Source organism: Polypterus senegalus, chromosome 1 (assembly GCF_016835505.1).
Source record: "Polypterus senegalus isolate Bchr_013 chromosome 1, ASM1683550v1, whole genome shotgun sequence".
Lineage (NCBI taxonomy): Eukaryota > Metazoa > Chordata > Cladistia > Polypteriformes > Polypteridae > Polypterus > Polypterus senegalus.
In genome coordinates, this window is record NC_053154.1 from 199,232,954 (window position 1) to 199,253,609 (window position 20,656).

The 20,656-nt window shown below is 40.1% G+C and overlaps 1 protein-coding gene across 3 annotated transcripts in view; it reads left to right on the forward strand.

Annotated features, from left to right (window-relative positions):
• The window catches only part of LOC120537655 (extracellular matrix protein 1-like), a 77,896-nt gene that overhangs the window by 7,160 nt on the left and 50,080 nt on the right, over window positions 1-20,656 (forward strand). Inside the window, exon 1 of one of the 3 annotated variants that reach the window (XM_039766769.1) lies at window positions 9,163-9,476. The exons of 1 other annotated variant lie outside the window; for it this stretch is intronic. In XM_039766769.1, the coding sequence (XP_039622703.1) occupies window positions 9,413-9,476 (64 nt within the window). In that variant the 5' untranslated portion in view covers window positions 9,163-9,412. Of the gene's footprint in view, window positions 1-9,162; window positions 9,477-20,656 lie in introns of those variants that run through there. One more of the 3 variants, XM_039766754.1, reaches the window with a different exon arrangement.

Below are 20,656 nucleotides of genomic sequence, written 5' to 3' on the forward strand. Positions count from 1 at the left end.
AATCAGTCCATCTTTTTTCCAACGCCGTTCTGCAGCGTAGCGGTTGCATAGTTTCATTTAGCCAGGGAGCAGGTCTTCCCTTATTACAGTGTATCTTGAGCGGAGCAATGGAGTCTAAAAACGTTTTACAAGAAGAATTAAATTCTAAAACAGAATTCTATATACAGGTGCATCTCAATAAATTCAAATATCATTGAAAAGTTAATTTATTTCAGCAATTCAATTCAAAAAGTAAAACTCATATTATATAGAATCATTACACACAGAGAGATTTATTTGCTGATGATGGCCTACAGGTAATGAAAACTCAAAATTCAATATCTCAGAAAATAATATTACAGAAGACCAATAAAAACATTTTTTAATACAGAAATGTTGGCTTACTAAAAAGTACTTCCATGTGTGTACTCAATACAGGGCTCCTTTTGAATGAATTATTGAATCACTGCAGTGTGGCATGGAAGCGATCAGCATACACATACGCACACACACACACACACACACACACACATACATACATACACACATACAGTATATAGACCACAATACTGCATCGAAACATTTGAAAAATGACTGTTAAAATTGCCTTAATAATTTCAATACATATTGCCAGTCATCACTAGCTTCACTTTTTTTTCTGTTATACCTCAAATGTTTACAGTGTACTGGGTTGTTCTGCAGATTTTACTGCAATGAACCAACAAGATTTTAGCAAATGAGAATATACATCTATATTTTGGCCACACAACAGAAAGCAAGCTTACCTTCATCTTTAGATTATTACTCTTAATGTCATGTTGAGACTGTCAGTATATACAAAAAATGTATACACCGATGCAAACACCACCCATTATGTACAGCCGTGAAATTTAATTAATTAAGGATAGTCTCTTTGAAGACCCACACAATCATCCCCAAGTTTACTTTCTTCACAGTTCCATACAGTTTTTTAACAAAATATATTGAAAGTATAAAGTGTCTACACATGTATGGTCCCTATGAGTTCATGAAGCATTTCTTAATTGTTAGAAATAGTTTTCATTGTATTTAATTTTTTGAAATGATGTAAATTTTTATTTTTGTGACCTTTTATTCTGTTGTTTCTATTGACATTTTGTTAATCTTTGTGGATATAACTGAGTCAATAAATTTTATATTTTCTTGTGTACACAACCAAATAAAAAAAACTTAAATAGTAAGCTGTTGTAAGGTCAGTCACGTGTTGGACAAAACAAACATCGCAGCAAATTCCAGATTCAGGTAGAATGCAAACAAAGGTCAGGTACATTTGGAAAAACTTATTCAAAGCCAAGTTTCTGGAAAAGATAACACCAGAATGATGTGATCTATGAGAACAAAGAAGATTTGATGAATCAAGTCAAGTGAAGTTGGTGAGCACAGTGTGTTGCTGCACCCACTACATGACGAAACAACTCGGGATCCCAGTTTGCAACCCCCCAGGCAGACACACAGTCCAGTCCCACCCTCCAGAAATGACCCTCTATCTGCCACAGCTAGGTGTTACATGGGCGACCCCTTGGCCTGGTCCAGCCACTCGGGTCCCCAACAATGAGGACCTTACGAGCCAGATCACCCTCTGGGAAACGTGCCACATGGCTGTAATGCCATAACTGACGCTCCTTCACAATGCAGGTAATGTACCTCATTCGGGACTCCATGAGCAACCTATCATTCGACACAAAGTCAAATTAACGGTACCCAAGGATTTTCTGAAGAGACACAGTACTAAAGGAGTCCAGTCTTCGTCTCAGGTCACTGGATAGCATCCATGTCTTGCAACCATATAGCAACACAGGAAGTACCAGGACTCTAAACACTTGGACCATCGTCCTTTTGCATAGATATCAGGAGCACCACACATCCCTTTCCAGCGAACTCTTGCCCAACACTCCGTCTATACAATCACTCAGCACTGATTCGCGTTTGTACTCCATGAGACCCATCAGTGCCAGGATGCGGTCGATGGTAGACTTTTTAGGCATAAAACCAGACTGTTCCAGTCGCTGGTAGGTGAGCAAGAGATCACGGATCCTATTGAGGACGACCCGAGCAAGGACCTTACCCGGCACCAAGCAGTGTTATCCGCCTGTAGTTGCTGCAATCCAGGCGATCACCCTTCCGTTTCCAGATATGGATGACAAGTCCCGTTTTCCAGTTGGTTGGGATGATGCCAGTCTCCCAAATGGAAGCAAAGATTGTTTGCAATGCCAGGAAGACAGCCTTACTACCAGCCTGGAGAAGTTCACCCCGGATACCAAAGATCGCTGAAGCATTTCCCCCCTCTCAGCTGGTTCACTACCTGTGCTATATCAGTGAGATTGGGTGGTTCACAGCTAATTGAACCACCCAATCTCACTGATTAGCTCCAATTTGATGAATGAATGAATAAATGTAAATCACCAGACAGTACAGGGTTCAATGCAGGCAGGACAATGTTCCACATTTCTCACAGTAATGACTAGAACAATAAGGCTATTTTATAGTTTGCAATTAACCTGTCACGCATATTGACATGAGAAAAATGTGTAGACAGCACATGAGCAACAATCAAGTACAGGATTTAAACCAAGGATACTGAAACTATGAGGTAGCAGTGCTGAAAACCATGCTGCCCTGGTTGATTGTAATATTCACCAGTTACAGTATGGTTTTCTGTCAATATATTAATATTTTCTTTCTTTTACTAACAAAAACTTATCTTACTATGTAAAAAATCATCCACAAAAAGTAACAAAGCAAAGTAACTGCACACTCTTTTCAATCTGGATGGTACTTTGCAACCATAAGCATAACTAAGACTATCTGATGCAATTCTGATACTGAGAATATGGGCTGAAAGAGGTAAAGTGTTTTAACAAGAATGGACCATGAAATGCATTAATTGGTTTATGCATTTATGTAAATAACCAATAACCAAGGACTGCAGTGGTATAAGTAACAGGTTTCTTTTTATAAAAAAAATATGTCACAACATTTTTTTATGTTTACTTCTTTTGACATTACAGTTGCTTTGGTAAACTAGTGGTACCATTTAAAAAAAGAAAAAAGTGAACAAAAAAAATAATTTGAGGTGAATGGTTTTAAAAGATTGAATAAAAATAAATTACTTGCTTAGTGTTACTGGATGTCTAAATGGCTTTATTTTAAATTTCTTCATGTAGGATAATACCAGCCACAATCTTGGAAACAACTTAACCAGTGCAGGACAGAAAAGAACATATGAAGGTCAAATTTGTGCCACCCAAAGAAAAAAAAAATAAACACCCTAATAGACCTGACAAACATATACTGTACATTACAGTAACATATATTTTCAGTGTCATCAATAATAAAATTCTTTCATATAATGTTTTCATGGCTGGGCAGTCACAAAGAGATAAGCATTAGCTAACACCTTGAAATAATGTTCGGAGTGTGTTAAGAATGCTGGATATAAGGCCACATAACAAAATGTCTTCACTACTTCAAGACATTTTCCAGAACAATTGCTCTGGTGTCTGCTCCACTCATTGTTAACTGTCATCATCAGCAGACAAATAAAGTAACATCTCCACATAAAAAGATGAATAGGAAAAAAGTGTCTTACTGTTTGTGAAGCCGATTGGAACAAAGACACACAGCCACAGAACCACCAGAGGCCTCGTGTGTAAACAGCAAGTATGACCAAAAATGTTGCATACAACTGTTTACATGCACACTTTGAGTTTTATAAAAACTAAACTTGGCATAAAGCCATGCACATTTTCTGCTCGGTTTTGGGAACTACCGGCACACAGCATAAAAGCAGTGCTGCTGTTTCTGTGTGGTCTCCCTTTTCTCAGATTCACATCAATGACACAGGATTTATCAAATACACCGAAACAGACAGAGCATGTATTTAGAAATGATGAAGAATGGCTTCTAAGTCGATTTTGATTTCTAAAAGCTCTGCCTGCTCTTTTGCAATTTCTGTCCATTCTTGGGTTTTTAGCCACAGGAGCTTTTCAACGTGAACTTGCTGATTGATGGGGTATTTCTTAGTCATCACCGAGTCACGCAATGCCAGCTGTATTGGAGGGTATCATCTCCTTGTCATCCAGATAGATAAAATTTCCTTACACTGTGGTTGAACTGGAAAACATGAAAGTGCAATTCGCTGCAATGTCCAATTTCCAAATGTAATCAGTGCTGTCAAATGCATGCACATTGCTATTGCAACGGCATTGGACAAGTTACATCATCAAGGGATGACTCACCAAAAGAATTAGCTAACATTATATCATCTATAGCAGAGGAGCCTATTAAAACGGCGGCTCTGCACAGTCACAGGTGCTTTTTGCTATTTCTAACTAGTGTGGCTTTTGTAATATTGTTTGAAACAGAACAAACAGACGGAGGGCTGCAACTCGCCTTTTTACATAGACTATATCTGACCACTTCTTTTTTATTTCGGCCACTGAATTTGAACTTTCAAGGATCTCCACCATGCTTTTGTTGCTTATAGTACTACTTAAGCCAACAAATACTATGTTTTTACTTGCCTCCACTTTGCATTCTGGGATGAGTCAGTGTGGGGTTGCAGGCATGTGCATGTGCGTTTAAGTTTACTTTCGTTGAGGTTTGTAAAGGGTAAGTGCGTGAAACTTTGCGTACGCCCAAATTTATGCAACTCACACTGAAAATGGCGTACAGACAAAAGTGGAAATATGCGTTTGCACAAAAAAAATTCAGCTGCACAAAACTCTGTGTAAGCCAACTTCCACGCACTTCAGCTCCATAATTCCCGGTTAGTGTGATAAGTAACACACATGCACGCACCTGCCATCCCACCCCGATTCCTCCCAGAATTTTGCATATTTTCATATGCAAATCAATATAAGTACAGTGGAACCTCGGGTCATGACCATAACTCTGGTCGCAACCCGATTTGGTCGTGACCTGAAGTAATTTCCCCCATAGGATTGTATATAAATACAATTACAGTAATCCCTCCTCGATCGCGGGGGTTGCGTTCCAGACCCCCCCGCGATAAGGGAAAATCCGCGAAGTAGAAACCATATGTTTGTATGGTTATTTTTATATATTTTAAGCCCTTATAAACTCTCCCACACTGTTAACATTATTAGAGCCCTCTAGACATGAAATAACACCCTTTAGTCAAACGTTTAAACTGTGCTTCATTACAAGACAGAGATGGCAGTTCTTTCTCACAATTAAAAGAATGCAAACATATCTTATCTTCAAAGGAGCACTGTGAAGAGCAGATAATGTCAGAGAGAGCGCTTGCTAAGAAAAGCAAACAATCAAAAAATCAATACCTGCTTTTAAGTATACAGAAGCACCGCGATAAAGCAGCATTTTGTAGAGGAGCGTCCTATCTTCTAGGCAAACAGCCACTGTGTAAACAGCCCCCTCTGCTCACACCCCCTCCGTCAGGTGGAGAGAGAGAGAGAGAGAGAGAGAGAGAGAGAGAAGCAAACAAAACAAGCGCCACGTGGGAAGCATATCTTATAGCATTGAGGAGTTTTAGTTAATATGTAATACATGCTCTGATTGAGTAGATTCTAAGCCATCCGCCAATAGCGTCCCTTGTATGAAATCAACTGGGCAATCAAACTGAGGAAGCATGTAACCTAAATTAAAAGACCCATTGTCCGCAGAAAGCGAACCAGCGAAAAATCCGTGATATATATTTAGATGTGCTTACATTTAAAATCCGCGATAGAGTGAAGCCGCAAAAGTCGAAGCGCGATATAGCGAGGGATTACTGTAATCCGTTCTAGACTGTACAAGCAGTATGTTAATATATATTTTAAGATTTTTAAGCACAAAAATAGTTAAATTATACCATAGAATGCATAGTGTAATAGTAAACAAAATGTAAAAAAAATTGAATAACACTGAGAAAACCTTGAACAGAGAAAACTAACATTGCAAGAGTTCACGCTATAGCCTTACGAACCGCTCTCTGTAAACACTTTTCTTAATGAGTTTTAAGCACAGAGAAAAAATTAACATTTGAAAAATCCAGAATTTATAAAAAAAACTAACCATAAATATCCAAGAAAAGTAACATTGCAGGAGTTCACGCTACAGCCTTACGAACTGATTGCTGTAAACACTTTTTTTTAATGAGTTTTAAGCACAGGGAAAAAAAATTAACATTTGAAAAATCCATAATTTATACAAAAACTAACCCTAAACAACCAAGAAAATAACCTTGCATGAGTCGAGTTCTGGCATGAAGGAAGCGAGGAGGAACTGGGTGGAGAGGAGATTACAGTTTTGAGGTAAAGTCTGTGACGATTTAGGTTCGCTGCATTCTCCCATCTCACTTCCCTTAAACCCATCACTGTCGGTAATGTTACCGATGAGCGTGACAGTGAGCCACTACAATGGAGCAATTGGATGGTGCAAAAAGTACCAAGTGCTTTTATTAAAATCTACAAAACAACAATCAAAAACAATGTCCAAATTAAATAAAGTGCAGTGCTTTCAGAATCCTTCAATAAATAAATCCCATAAAAACAGAAGTGAAGTGGAGGTTAAAATCCAAAAGGAAAAGGTCTTCATTAAATACGAGGTTAAAACAATGCTCGAAGCAGTCTCTTTAAAAACAAGCCTGGTGCATTCTTTAACTGCCTTCTCGGCCTTACACAGCCAGCCATCCTTCTTCTGGTCACCCCAGCTCCTTGATCGCTCAGCTGGATCGACCACTTCCTTCTGCCCCATCGGGTGTTGGACAAAACACCCCTACTTGGGCTCACTGTCCAGCTGCCTGCCTGTGCGTACGTGCTCGCTCACTCACACCGGTTCTTTCCACAATGCTTCCTGCTTACTTCCTCACTCCACAACCTCTGTCTTTCTTTTCTTTTTCCTCCCTTTAGCCCCCTTGCATTTCTATTTATGAAGAGGACGTGGCAGCTGTAGCAATCAACCACCACGCACCCTCGCTAAGCTGAATGCGCAGCAATTATTTAAAACTGGCCTATTGACGTGAGCTGTAGACCTGCTATACCACAAAGTCCCTCTGTGCGATGCATGTCTGACCGAGAACAATGTACTGTACAGGGAGAGACTGAACACGTCTCGTAAATCACCGGTGCATACAAACTGGAACGGAAACGAAATAGAGCACAAAGAGTTCACAGCGAATGCATAGGGAGACACTGAACACGTGTGGAAATCATCGGTGCGTACGAACCTGAAGGGAAACTGGCTTGTTCGTAACCCGAGTGTGTGGTCGTGAACAGATGCAAAACTTTGGCAAACTTTTTGGTCGTAACCCAATTTGTACGCGTTGAGAGACGTTCGCGACCTGAGGTTCCACTGTATCGGCTTCCCCGCTCAGTGTTTGGTTAAAAGACAAAGGCAAATGTACATGAAAAAACAGAATTTCAGCAAATGCAAAGTGGAGTCAAGGAAAAACTTACTATTTGTTGGCTTCAACAGTGGTATAAACAACAAAAGGAAATTGATCAAGTGATACAGAGTGGCAAAGAAACTCGGAAGTTCAAGTTCAGAAAGTCGCACAGTGCCCAAAATAATAAAAAAAGTGGTCAGATATCAAAGTCAACATGAGAAGATGAGTAGTAGCCCACCATCTGAGTGTTACAGGGATGTTTATAACGGTACAGAGAAAAAAAAAAAAAAATAGGGACACAACGGGGAAAAAAAAGGTTGAAATGCCCACTTTAATCTCGTTTATTTTGTCATTAAAGTAGAATGTCATAAACGTAATCTTGAAATCAATGTTAAATTTACTAGAGTTTCTCAGATCCCATCGTAACTAACGAGCACATTAAATATTGCGTATAGTATGCGTTCTTCTATGTGCTCTATATGTGTGAATAACTACGTGCTTCTTAAACAGGCTTTCTCTTAGGCTGACAGAACACAGAATACATTACACTTATGATATTACAGCTCTCTGAACAATTTAAATACTAAGATATATATTTTATATCATTTTCATGATGAAGTTAATTAAAGCATGTATTAAACATGGTGGCACAGTGTCGCAGTGGTAGTGATGAGCTGATGCCCTATCCAGAGATATAGGCTTTAATTCTGAAGCTCGAGGTTCGTGCAGGAAAGGCTCTGAAGCATGTGTTGAATGGGGGAAGTTGAAATAGACAGTGAGCATGGCTGAGGCAGAGTGTGCTATAAATGTTCTGCAGGGTAGAAGCTGTATTCCAAAATTCCTAGCCCTCTTGACACTACCCGCCATAGCGCTTTCCGATCAGCTTCTGTACAGCTGTGATTCCACACTCAGATACAGTGGGTTAAAATACCCTGTGGGGTGCACTATGAGTAACAACGCTAAAGCAATTATCGCATTTGGAATAGTTTGTCCATTCCATGGACCATTATATTGTTACAGGTTGGCTACAATCAGATGCCTTAAATTTATAAACCATATGGCTTAATTTCAGTGTATTTGATAAAGCTGCGTCTGGGATGTGAATCTAAAAAAGAATGGCAAAAAAGCTGCGTCTGGGATGTGAATCTAAAAAAGAATGGCAAACCACACAAAAACAGTAGTTTCAAAACTGAATATTAAAATAATAGGACACAAAGCCACAATTTATAATTTGCACTAAAATTGTAAGATTCACAAAGCCATCGTTATTTACATTTTATAAAACCTTTTTATTTTCTCATTGGCTGTTTGATCCTGAACTAAATAGGTGAATTTGAAAATATGGACGTTATACTGTTTTAATGCAAGCTTTACATTTTGTGTATATAATTGCTTTACCATAAAGCACTCTTATGTTTATACAAAACGAATGTGCAGCAGTCCTTTTAAAATACTTCATAATGGCAACTCGTGCCGTTATTTAGTTAGTGCATAGAACAATTTAGTTAGTACATACAACAAAAGAAAAAGCCATTGCCATCGTTTGCTGATTTTGGTCTTCCAAGTTCTGATTAACCGTTGCAGAATTGCTACACTTGAAATATGCATATTGCAAGAAAATTAAGGTAAAACGCATCGAATGCCATCGTGCTATCCCATAGCAATGCAATGGATACACTTGCTCATTAACTAACTAACTAAATAAATAAATAACTAATTAGACAACCGCAGTGTCAGACGCCCACGCCTTCGCACTTTTCGTGTTTGGGCTTCAGTTTGTGAACTGGTATTCTCTTCACAGTAACAACCAACAGGCGGCGGCGACTCTGATCTAGGCTATCCAGTTGCATTTTGGGAACGGGAAAGCAAGGGGAAGGCGAACTTGCACAATTAGTCACCCATTGAGTCAGTCAGAAGAAGACAGATCAGCTGCGGTGAGCTCCTTTCTGTGGAAACTTGGATTATATAGACTACTTGGACTAGAGAGCGAAAAGGACAAACAAAGAACACCCCGGTCCGCAGGCGTAGTTTGATATCTGCTTACCTGCCATGTCGCAACACGGGCTAGAAACGCTGCTCCTTTTGTGCTGTCTGCGGTTCACTTGCGCCTCAGGTACAGTATAAACGCCCGCCGCTCGTGTGCAGCAAGTCTTAACAACACTGACCCGCAGAAGTGTATAGGTAAGTAGCACACTCACGTGTTGCGAAAATACTAGCGAAACTACTAGCCATGCGCTTGCGCAGTATGGTGTAAACGCTACCTGAGACACAACCTTTCGCTGTTTTCACAAAATGGATTGATTCACAACGCTAGAGTAGCCACAGGTGGCCACGGCCAGTAATAGGGTGTAAGTGCAAGATGCAGAGTAACGGGAGCAGCCAGAAGAAGAGTAGCCACAGGAGAATCAAAATCTTCACAAACTGTCAATTAAATTGTCGAGATCAATTTTACATAAAAAATATTAGGTCTGGTTGTGAAAGTTATGTGGGATCTGCCTTAAACTAGATTGTTGTACAATTATTTGATATCCTTTTTAATTATCTGCTACCTTTGCTGCAGACGTGTTTTACTGTAAACTTTTTTTTTTTCTTTACTCAAGCTTAGTGTGTTTGATGAAGAAGAAATAGCAAAATTTAAACCTTCGTGTCTAGTGCTAAAATACTTTACAACGTTCATTGGAGTGCGGCGCGGTAGAGGAGAGCAATCCAAAACTTGTGTTTGATAATAAAGATTTGCCTCTGGGATTTACTTTGACAGTTTTGGATTTTAGCTGTTGTGTAACATAGGTCAAATCCTATAGATGTATAATGCGGTAACTACTGTAGCTATGTATTGTGTATCTTTTAAGTTTTACTTTATTTTGTCTTTAGCATGTGTGGTTTTCTTTATTACACTGGTTTTTGTTATTCCTTAATTTATTTGTTTATGTTGCAAGGTTTTGGTATCCATAATTTTGCTGACTGACCAATTATTGTGTCTTGTATTAATTCATCTTATACTGTATAGCTGTGTTGATATCTGGGCAGCGTTGTGACTGTGTTTAGTGCTCCTGCCTCTTAATTTTTTAGATTCATGGGTTCAGATCCTATTCCAGTTTGAGAGAATGGACTTATTCACCCCTTTCTTCTGGGTACGCCAGTTTCTTTCCTAATATCAAAAATGATTGTGTTAAGTTCCTGAAGCGCATGTGCCCTTTTCGCACTCTATCTAGAGTAGTGCATGATTTTATATGAAAATATGGTACTCGTGTGTTGTAACCCCACCACTCAACCTAGATGGCGCTTCTCCATTCACTCATGTGTAGAACCTCCAACGGCGATGACCCTTTAGATGTTACTAGCCATGTGCGCCCAACTACGTTGCGTGTGTTAAAGTTGTCTGTGAAGGGCTCCCTGTTTAAACGCGGCTGCCAGTCGTGAACTGGGCCCATCGTCGCATAGCATTATGGTTTTTTATAAGGGAAACAAAATTACAAAGGAAAACTCTTGGACATTGATTCGATAGGAACGGCATACTCGGAATCACTGTCCGAATAGTAATTATGTGGTGGTGTAGGAGCATTTCTGCTTCTGTCCGTTCACAGTCCGTCTCATTTTCACGACGCTGTCGTTTCCTCTCACGATGTCGTCTCAACCTTTCTCCAATCTCGCAGGTTGCTTTGTGGCAATCCAAAGAGTAAGGCAATATACACGGAGCATTGGTTATTAAAGGGGGACACATAGGTATCCAGGCTCTTTAAAGCATAAATAGGGATCACCTCACTGACATGTGAGCAAGCCACTGTGAGACGTGCAGCACTCGCCGGCTACAACGTAACAATAATAATTTCCGCAACGTGCTGTTACGTTGTCATTCATCTTACCCACTGTCTTTCTTTCATTCATAAGTTACGTAGGCACGTACCTTTTATCTTCGGCAATCTCATTCTCTAACCAGGCCTCAGGAGCTAACCAGCGTAACACTGTCTACCACCCCTTTCGTTATTCCGGCACATTGTTGACATCTGTGAGTAACAACAACGTACTAAACTGGAAGGTGGTCTACGCATGGGTGGAATTCGCGGACAAACAAGGATCAAGATCTAAATGAATCTCTCTAGTTATAATTTAAAGCACAACAATTTGTTTAGTTTGAATGTCTGTGTTTTGAGATGTGACTGGAGTACTACAGTCTTCAGTAGTATAAGCCTGGAGGAGATTCTTAATGCAATGCCTATGTTTTAGCTGTCTCTCTACTGCCATCTAGTGCTTCTTCTTCTAATTCATACGCGGACAAACAAAGATCAAGATCCAAATAAAGATTATATACAGTAATCCCTTGCTATATCGCGCTTTGACTTTCGCAGATTTTATATGTAAGCATAACTAAATATATAACGCGGATTTTTCACTGCTTCGCGGGTTCTGTGGACAATGGGTCTTTTTACTTCCTGTACATGCTTCCTCAGTTGGTTTGCCCAGTTGATTTCATACAAGGGACGCTATTGGCGGATGGCTGAGAAGCTAACCAATCAGAGCACGCAGTTCCTTTAAGTTCCTGTGTGCTGAATGCGATGTTAACCAGGAAGTGTCGTCTCGCTCATTCAGCATCAACGTGTTTTGCTGTGTTAACTTTTGTGCTCTTTTGTGTTTATCTTTGTGCATAGTCAAGCACTTTATTATGGCTTCAAAACGATCTGCTCCTGCTACTGCTTCAATGAGGCTATGATTCCTTTTATTTAAAAAGTAGGAAAGGAATATAAGATCTACGGCCGCAGTGTCCTTTTAACCAGGGTGCAAAATGAGTTGTAAGTGGATGTAATAAGGCAGTAGTCTGGATGGAATCTGCTTTAGGGATTTGGATTGAAGTCTGCCGGAAGAAGAACAACGGCGGTGATATACAGTTGCCTGAAGAGGCTCCTTTAGAAGAGCTGTAACGCTCTCCTTTGTTGTGCAGTAAAACTAAACTCCTCGTTATTGGACAAGTCGTCGTGTCATTGTTGGTGAGTAACAATAATTAATTTTCTACTTACCATACTTAGTACATTTATGTACGTTTAGTGTCACTGTACACATATTTACTATATACAATTTTTCTTGCATTGTACGTATTTATTGCTGGTGGCCTGCCTATTGTAATGGCTGTAACATATGTGATATCGGAGACACTCGATATCTTTAAAATAATATTTAGGTTTTACTGTATATAAACAGTGTGTTTACATACATAATTTCAATGAATCTTACCTAATTTCTAAGAGAATACAAAGGGTTTATGCTGTATAACTGTGCAGGGAATATTTATAAACAGTGTGGGAGAGTTTATAAGGGCTTAAAATATATAAAAATAACCATACAAACATATGGTTTCTACTTCGCGGATTTTCACCTGGAACGCAACCCCCGCGATCGAGGAGGGATTACTGTATAGAGATACTTAACAGCAGAAACTTCGCGACGGAAGCAATGTTTCAAAAGTAATTAAAACCTATTCGTGTTTTTGTTTTGTAAATAAACGAATGGAAAAAAGTTTTTCTCTTGCCTGTGCCAGTTATATAACACACAAATACCGAAACTATAATGTAATGAAAGTTATGGCATGGGCTTTGCATATTCTATGTTTCTGTACAGGTGGAAGGAATTTCATATTTGCTCCTATGCACTAGGTTAGTTGGCTCTATTTGAAATAGTATTGGTGGGTGGGTAGGTAGGTATAAAATATCTAGTGATCAACTTGTGCTGCATTCATGGTTTATTTCTAACTTGCACCTCATACTGTCAGGATAGACTCAATCCTTCATGACCTTGATTTGAACTAAGGGGATTTTAAAATAAATGGATGAATTGATCATTTTCAATTATAAAAATTCATTGACTTTTTCATTGTAGAAGATAGGCAGGCAGTGATTCTAAAGCTTTTAATCTACTGTAATGAGAGCTAGCTTTTTTGGTTTCACTCCGATTGTGTCCTGGTTTAATTTTGGCATAGTTTTCTTTTTTAATTATTTAAATACAAGTTGCAAAAAATCAGTCTTATCCTTTTTTGTTTGCTTGAACTAAAGTGAATATGGGGGTGGTAGTCTTTTAGTAGCTTTATTTTTCTTATTGTTAAAGGTATGCTGTATTCAGGACATTGTGCTTACTGTACATTTTATGTTTTTTTTTTTTTTTTTACAAATGACTACAGGGAAATGTTAAAAAAAAATTATCACTTATTGTAATTAGAATAGTAAGGTATGGTGACAGTCACAGAACTTTAAAATGGTCAGATTATTTGTATTGGTGGCAAAACATTGTTGTCATAATAGAGGCATAGTTTTTTCTGGTATTCTAAAACCAATGTTTAGTTCAGATGCTTGGTCAGTTTAGAACTTTTCTGTATTTCATGATGTGAGAGACCCAGTGCACTGCCAGGATTCATATGGTTTACTGAGGATGTTTTTGTTCATATCATTGTAGCATTTTTTTATCAACAAGAGACAGCTTTAAAACATAACTGCACAGAAAATCTACTTTTCAAGTTGGCTTATTATAAGCAGCTATTATGGTCTGAATATTTTTAATATACTTTTTTTTCTGCAAGCAGTCCTCCAACTTGTAGGGAAATCATGGGGGTTGGTGGCAGGATTGACACCGTAAAAAAAAAAAAAAACCTTCACAAAGCTCTGAGACTACAGAAAGGACTCCTTTTTGCTCTCCGTGGGACTAGCTCTGCTGCAACTGCCCATAGGAAGGCAGCTCGCATCTTAAAGGGGATGGGGGAAAAGCCCTCGGGAGCCCCATCCCCGGAAGAGTCGAAACCGTTGGAGAGCCAATAGGGTCAGGTGTGTTGGGGATCGGAACTGGTGTGGTGCTGAGGCTTCGCCTGCTGCACAGCAGCACTCGGGTCCCAGTTTGAGACGGCCCATATGGGTGGGTGCGTGGAACATCTTGTCTCTCCGGAAAGATGATCATCTTCCTCTGCTGTCGGTGGAGCTGCATAAACTCCGCATTTCAGTGGCGGCACTCTCTGAGGTGTGCAGACCGGGGACTGGCCAAATCTCTGTAGGTGGATACACCTTTTATTGGTGTGGTCGGTCTGATGGCATACTCGGGGAGTAGCTGTAACTAGCGGATTGGCTTCTTCCGATGGTGTCCAATGTCACTCCTTTCAACGAGCGTATTATAAGACTCGGGTTGCGGCACTCTCTAGGTGCCTTGTCTGTTGTCTCAGTGTATGCTCCGCCCGTGGTGAGTGATGTCTCAGCAAGGGAGACATTTTATTCACAGCTTCGCTCGGTGGTTGGTGGGTACCCATGAGGTGACATTCCTCAAGTCATGGGTGACTTCAATGCAACCACTGACACTGACAGGGCTGACTATGAGGATTGTCTCGGTCCCCATGGGTCTGGTGACTGTGGTGAAAGTGGCTCCATGTTTACACACATCTGAATCTGTTCCTCGGAGAGTCGCAGTCAGGGCAGCTGATGGAACGGTCCTTATTGATGACACTGCAGTTGTGACCCGCTGGGCTGGTTACTTTGAGCAGTTGTTCAAAGTTGATCCTCCAGCTAGGATGTTGGATATCTCTGGGTCCACGGTTCTTGAGGCTGATCCTCCAATTAGCTGTGAACCACCCAATCTCGCTGAGATTGCACAGGTGGTGAACCAGCTGGGGTGGGGAGGAAGGCTGCAAGGATCTGTGTTATCCAGGGTGAACTTCTCCAGGATGGTGGTAAGGCTGTCCTCCTGGCATTGCAAGCAATCTTTGTTTCCATTTGGGAGACTGGCATCATCCCAGCTGACTGGAAAACGGGACTTGTCGTCCCTATCTGGAAAGGGAAGGGTGATCACCTGGCTTGCAGCAACTACAGGGGTATAACCCTGCTCTTGGTACCGGGTAAGGTCCTTGCTAGGGTCACCCTTAATAGGATCCGTGATCACTTGCTCACCTAACAGTGACTGGAACAGTCTGGTTTTACGCCTAAGAAGTCTACCATCGACCGCATCCTGGCACTGAGGGTTCTCATGGAGCGCAAACGTGAATATCAGCAGAGTTTCTTTGCAGCCTTTGTCGATTTTCGCAAAGCATTCAACTCGGTTGATCGAGCTGCCTTGTGGGACATCCTGAGGATTCACGGGATCCCCTCGAGGTTGCTGGATATCATGGCTGGCCTGTGCACTTGTACTGTGAGTGCTGTGCAGATTGGAGGCAGGACCTCTGCGTTTTTCCCAGTTGGTTCTGGGGTTCGTCATGAGTGTGTTCTTGCTCCTACTCTGTTCAATGCTTGTATGGACTGGGTGTTGGGCAAGGTCGTGGTATCCAGCGGCTGTGGGGCTTCTGTTGGTGAAGAAAGATTCACAGATCTTGACTTTGCTGACAATGCTGTGATCTTTGCGGAGTCAATGGAGGCTCTGATCGGGACACTCGAGAGACTGAGTGAGGAGTCTGAGTGTCTGAGCTTGCAAGTGTCCTGGATAAAAACCAAGGCCTTTAATGACCTCTTGGGCACAGCCATCAGCAGTGTGTCTGTTTGCAAAGAGAGTGTTGGCCATGTTGAGAGGTTTACTTACCTTGGCAGTGACATTCATGCCTCTGGTGACTCTTCCTGTGAAGTCACTAGACAGATTGGGACGGTGTATGGCGCTCCCAATATCTATGCAAAAAGACGAAGGCACAAGTCTTGAGTCCTGGGGCCTCATGTATAAACGGTGTGTACGCACAAAAATGTTGCGTAAGCCTATTTCCACATTCAAATCGCGATGTGTAAAACCTAAACTTGACGTAAAGCCACACACATTTCCACAGTAGCTCATACATGGGCGTATGCAAGTTCTGCGCTCGGTTCTGCAGACTGGCGGCACCCTGCGTCAAAGCAGTGCTACTGTTTCAGTGTGGTTGCCCATTCTTTTTTAGATCCACATCCCTGATGTGGCGTTATAAATACACTGAAATTAATCGCATATTGTTTATTAGTTTAATGCATCTGATTGTAATTAACCCTAATTAACCTGTAACAATGTAGTGGTCCACAGAATGGTCAAACTATTCTAAATACAATATCTGCTTTAGCGTTGTTACTCTCAGTGCACCTTCTTTTTCTTCTTTCGGCTGCTCCTGTTAGGGGTTGCCACAGCGGATCATCTTTTTCCATATTATTCTCACTGCACCACTTGGAGCAGCTGATTGGAAAGAGAATTATTGGTATACAACATCAAGCACATGCTGCCTATTTGAACTGCTTTCACACGGCAAACGCTTTAAAACCTTTCCTGTACGGACCTCACGGTTCAGAAAGAGTTTCATCCGAAGAACGATAAATGCACTCAATCAGTCCATCAAGTGCTCCTTGTAGAACTGTTTGTACTTGTAAGTACAATCACCTCACTGTAAACTTGCACTACAGTTATAATATTGCACAACCTGAGTCACTTTATAAAGCGTATAGTTACATATGATGACTGTCATTTTTAAGATGAAATGCAGCAAAATATGTTTATTGTATGTACACATTAAACTTTAACTTAATTTAAATAATCTATATTGTTAATAATTAAACATGTGAGGGCACGGTGTCGCTGCACTAGTTCACGGATTGTTCCTGCCTCGTGCTGTATGCTTGCTGGGACTGGCATGACACTAGAAAGATTGAAATATCTTCATAGTACATGTTTAATCATTCTATGTTCCTTAAATGTTTTGAAGTATCGGCTCTCTAAGCTTACAGATGGCTTAATGTATATTACAGAGCTGATTGTGTGGCGATTGGGTATTTGAAGAAAGAAAAGTAAGGATAGAAATTGGGGGTTAATACGTTTGAAAGAGAGTATTGCTGCAATAACTTATTTCATCGAAGGTCGTTCACAATCACTGCACCACCGTGTTCCCATGTTTAATAAAATTCTTTAACTCCTATCATCATGAAAATGATATCACATATACATCTCAGTATTTTAATTATTCAGAGAGCTGTAATATCACAAATGTAATGGATTCTGTGACCTGTTGGAGGAAGAGAAAGCCCAGAAGCACGTAGTGATTCACACACACAGAGCACATGGAAGATCAAATACAAAACAAAGCATTTAACATGATACTTTAGTTATGATGGGATTTGAAAAACTAGTAAATTAAACAATTTTAAGATGAACTTTATGATGTTCTACTTTAATGACAAAATAAACTACGTGATTAAAGTGGAAATTTTGAGAGTAAAGTTGACATTTCGTGCTTTTTTCCCCCACCGTGTGCCTATTTTTTTTTTCTCTGTACCCTAATAAGCTTTCAGATGACACTCGGATGGTGGGCTACAACTCTCCTTTTCACTGTGACTTTGATATCTGACAACTTCTTCTTTTTTATTTCGGGCACTGTGCGACTTTGTGAACTGGAACTTTCGAGTTTCTCCGACACTCTATGTCACTCAATCAACTTCCTTTTGTTGTTTATACCACTGTTTAAACCAACAAATAGTACGTTTTTCTTTGCCTCCACTTGGTATTCGCTGAACTTCTTCTTTTCCACCCCCCGTGCTTTTACCATAGCCCTTAAAAGCTCAGCATTCTTTGAAAAGGCAATTTATATTGATTTGCATATTCAAAGAGGCGTAATTCTGGAAGGAGACTGGGCGGGACAGCAGGTGCATGCACGTGTGTTACTTTTTACGCTGACCGGGATTTATGTAGCGGAAAAACCTGGAAGTGGGTGAACGCCCATATTTATGCATCTGGATTTTTTTGTGCGTAAGCACATTTCCGCTTTTGTACTTACACCATGTTATAGTGTGAATTCTACGCAAGGCGTTTATGCATGAGGCCCCTGATGCTTCCTCTCATGCTATATATATGGTTGCAAGACATGGATGCTATCCTGTGACCTGAGATGAAGTCTGGACTCCTTTGGTACTGTGTCTCTCTGGAAAATCCTTGGATAATGTTAGTTCGACTTTGTGTCGAATGAGCAGTTGCTCATGGAGTCCCGAATGACGCACATTACCTGCATTGTGAGGGAGCATCAGTTACGGCACTACAGCCATGTGGCGCGTTTCCCCGAGGGTGATCCGGCTTGTAAGATCTTCATTGTTGGGGACTCGAGTGGCTGGACCAGGCCAAGGGGTCGCCCACATAACACCTGGCTCGGCAGATAGAGGGTCATTTCCGGAGGGCGGGACTGAACCACGTGTCTGCCTGGGGGGGTTACAAACCAGGATCCTGAGTTGTTTCGCCATGTAGTGGGTGCGGCAATGCACTGTACCAGTGCATGATCCCCAGCTTGACTTGCTTGACTTAAAACTAGAAAGTGTTAATTTAGGAAGTGAAACTATTTTAAAATATTTTTTTCCTGTATATACAGGAAATTAAACTCTGAAATTTTATGTTGCTTTGTGAATAGTGTTTCCTGAATTTCACTGCTATAAACAAATGCCTCATTTTATGATTTTTTTTTTTATTAATAAAAATAAAATCAACTTGCCAGAATAAGAAGCAATATGTAAAATAAATCCAAATGGCACCCTTGTCCGGTCCCCTACCATATCCTTTGTCTTGTGCTATACAGCAGTGCCAACCAACCACACCACTACATGCATCCATGGTACCAAATGCATCAAAAAGTTACTTCATAAAAGATATAAATTTGGAAGTAGCAGGATAATGTTAATACTTGGATGTTCCATTGATTTAATGATACAGACAACTACAAAACAAATATCTTTTTTTAAAAGCAGACCACACATCATTGTCAGATATAGAATGCCCATTTTTAATTTGGTTTAATAACTAAAGACAGATGAATGTTAATTCTTTTTATATTCACCCACCAATTTGTGATCTTTGTAGGGATAGAAACTGTAAAAAGAATCTTGAATGCTGAAAACTACATGCATCAGATATTGGCATTTTAGCCTGTTGTTGTTTAATCCTCCCTTTGTTTTTTACATCTTTTGCATGTCTGCAAGCTTGTCGAGGGTGGCATGGGTTTAGGGCTAGGTAAACTATCAGAGATATAGGTATCTAGTTTAGTGTAAAAACTGATTTACCTAAGAACCTGACAGACAAAGCACATATCACTCTAGGAAAGTCTGTCACGACACAAACTTAATAAAATGGATTTCGATGTCTGAAATTCCTATACTGGATTATAAAATTGGAAAAATAATTTTAATATTTATGCAAAGTATTGCTAAAGTATTGCTGCTTTCTGTAACTTTTTAGTTGTTTTGTTAATCAGTTATTTTAAATAATTTGTAATATAAATGTAAATCTTTTATTTTTTTTTCTCCTTTTATCATTTAAGTAGCACATGCCTATAATTGGTAGCTTAGGTTGTAAAAAATTGCATTTTTAATATCATATAGACACATTTGGTGTTGTGTTCATATAGATAATTTTTTTTTTTTTGGTTTTATTACTAAGCAAAAATAATCTTGGAAATGAGTTCAATGTTGATTAGGACATGCAAGGAAGGCATTCGCTATACTCTAGACACAAACCTTTAAATTAACTGTTGCTGATACCGCAGTGGTGGCACTACTGCCTTGCAGTTAGGAGACCTGGGCTCGCTTCCCGGGTCCTCCCTGCGTGGAGTTTGCATGTTCTCCCCGTGTCTGCGTAGGTTTCCTCCCACCGTCCAAAGACATGCAGGTTTGGTGCATTGGCGATCCTAAATTGTCCCTAGTATGTGCTTGGTGTGTGCGTGCCCTGCAGTGGGCTGGCACCCTGCCTGGGGTTTGTTCCTGTCTTGCACCCTGTGTTGGCTGGGATTCGCTCCAGCAGACCCCCGTGACCCTGTGTTAGGATATAGCGGGTTGGACAATGACTGACTGACTGACTGATAGCGCTTTTGAATTGAAGATGGGGCTCTTGATAAATGAATGAGAAGGGAGATAGGTCTTCAGTTCAAATGTGTGATCCCATTTGAATGGGTTTCCTGTTTGTGAACTACCATTCGTCCTCTAGAGTTATTTATGTTATAATATTTTAGCAAAAAGTAAATAATTGAGCATGCAGCTAAATGACTTGACGTGTGGATCATATAACATGAATAATGTCTGATTTTGTTTTTTATGGACATTTTTGATAATGCTCGCCGTTGTCCAGTGCAGGTCACCTTTGGGCACCGTTCTTTCACAAACTTTACATCCATTCTCCACGAAAACATGACATTAAAAGATTTTTTTCTCTGTCATCACTACAATTAACAAGAAAAATAAATGTAAATTTTGGATGGAGTATTAATTTAAATTACCTGAGGGAGGGCTCAGGAGTGGTGATGCCAGGATGGCCCTGCCTCTTAGAGCTCCACTCACAAAGAACAAGGAACATAAGTAAACTAAA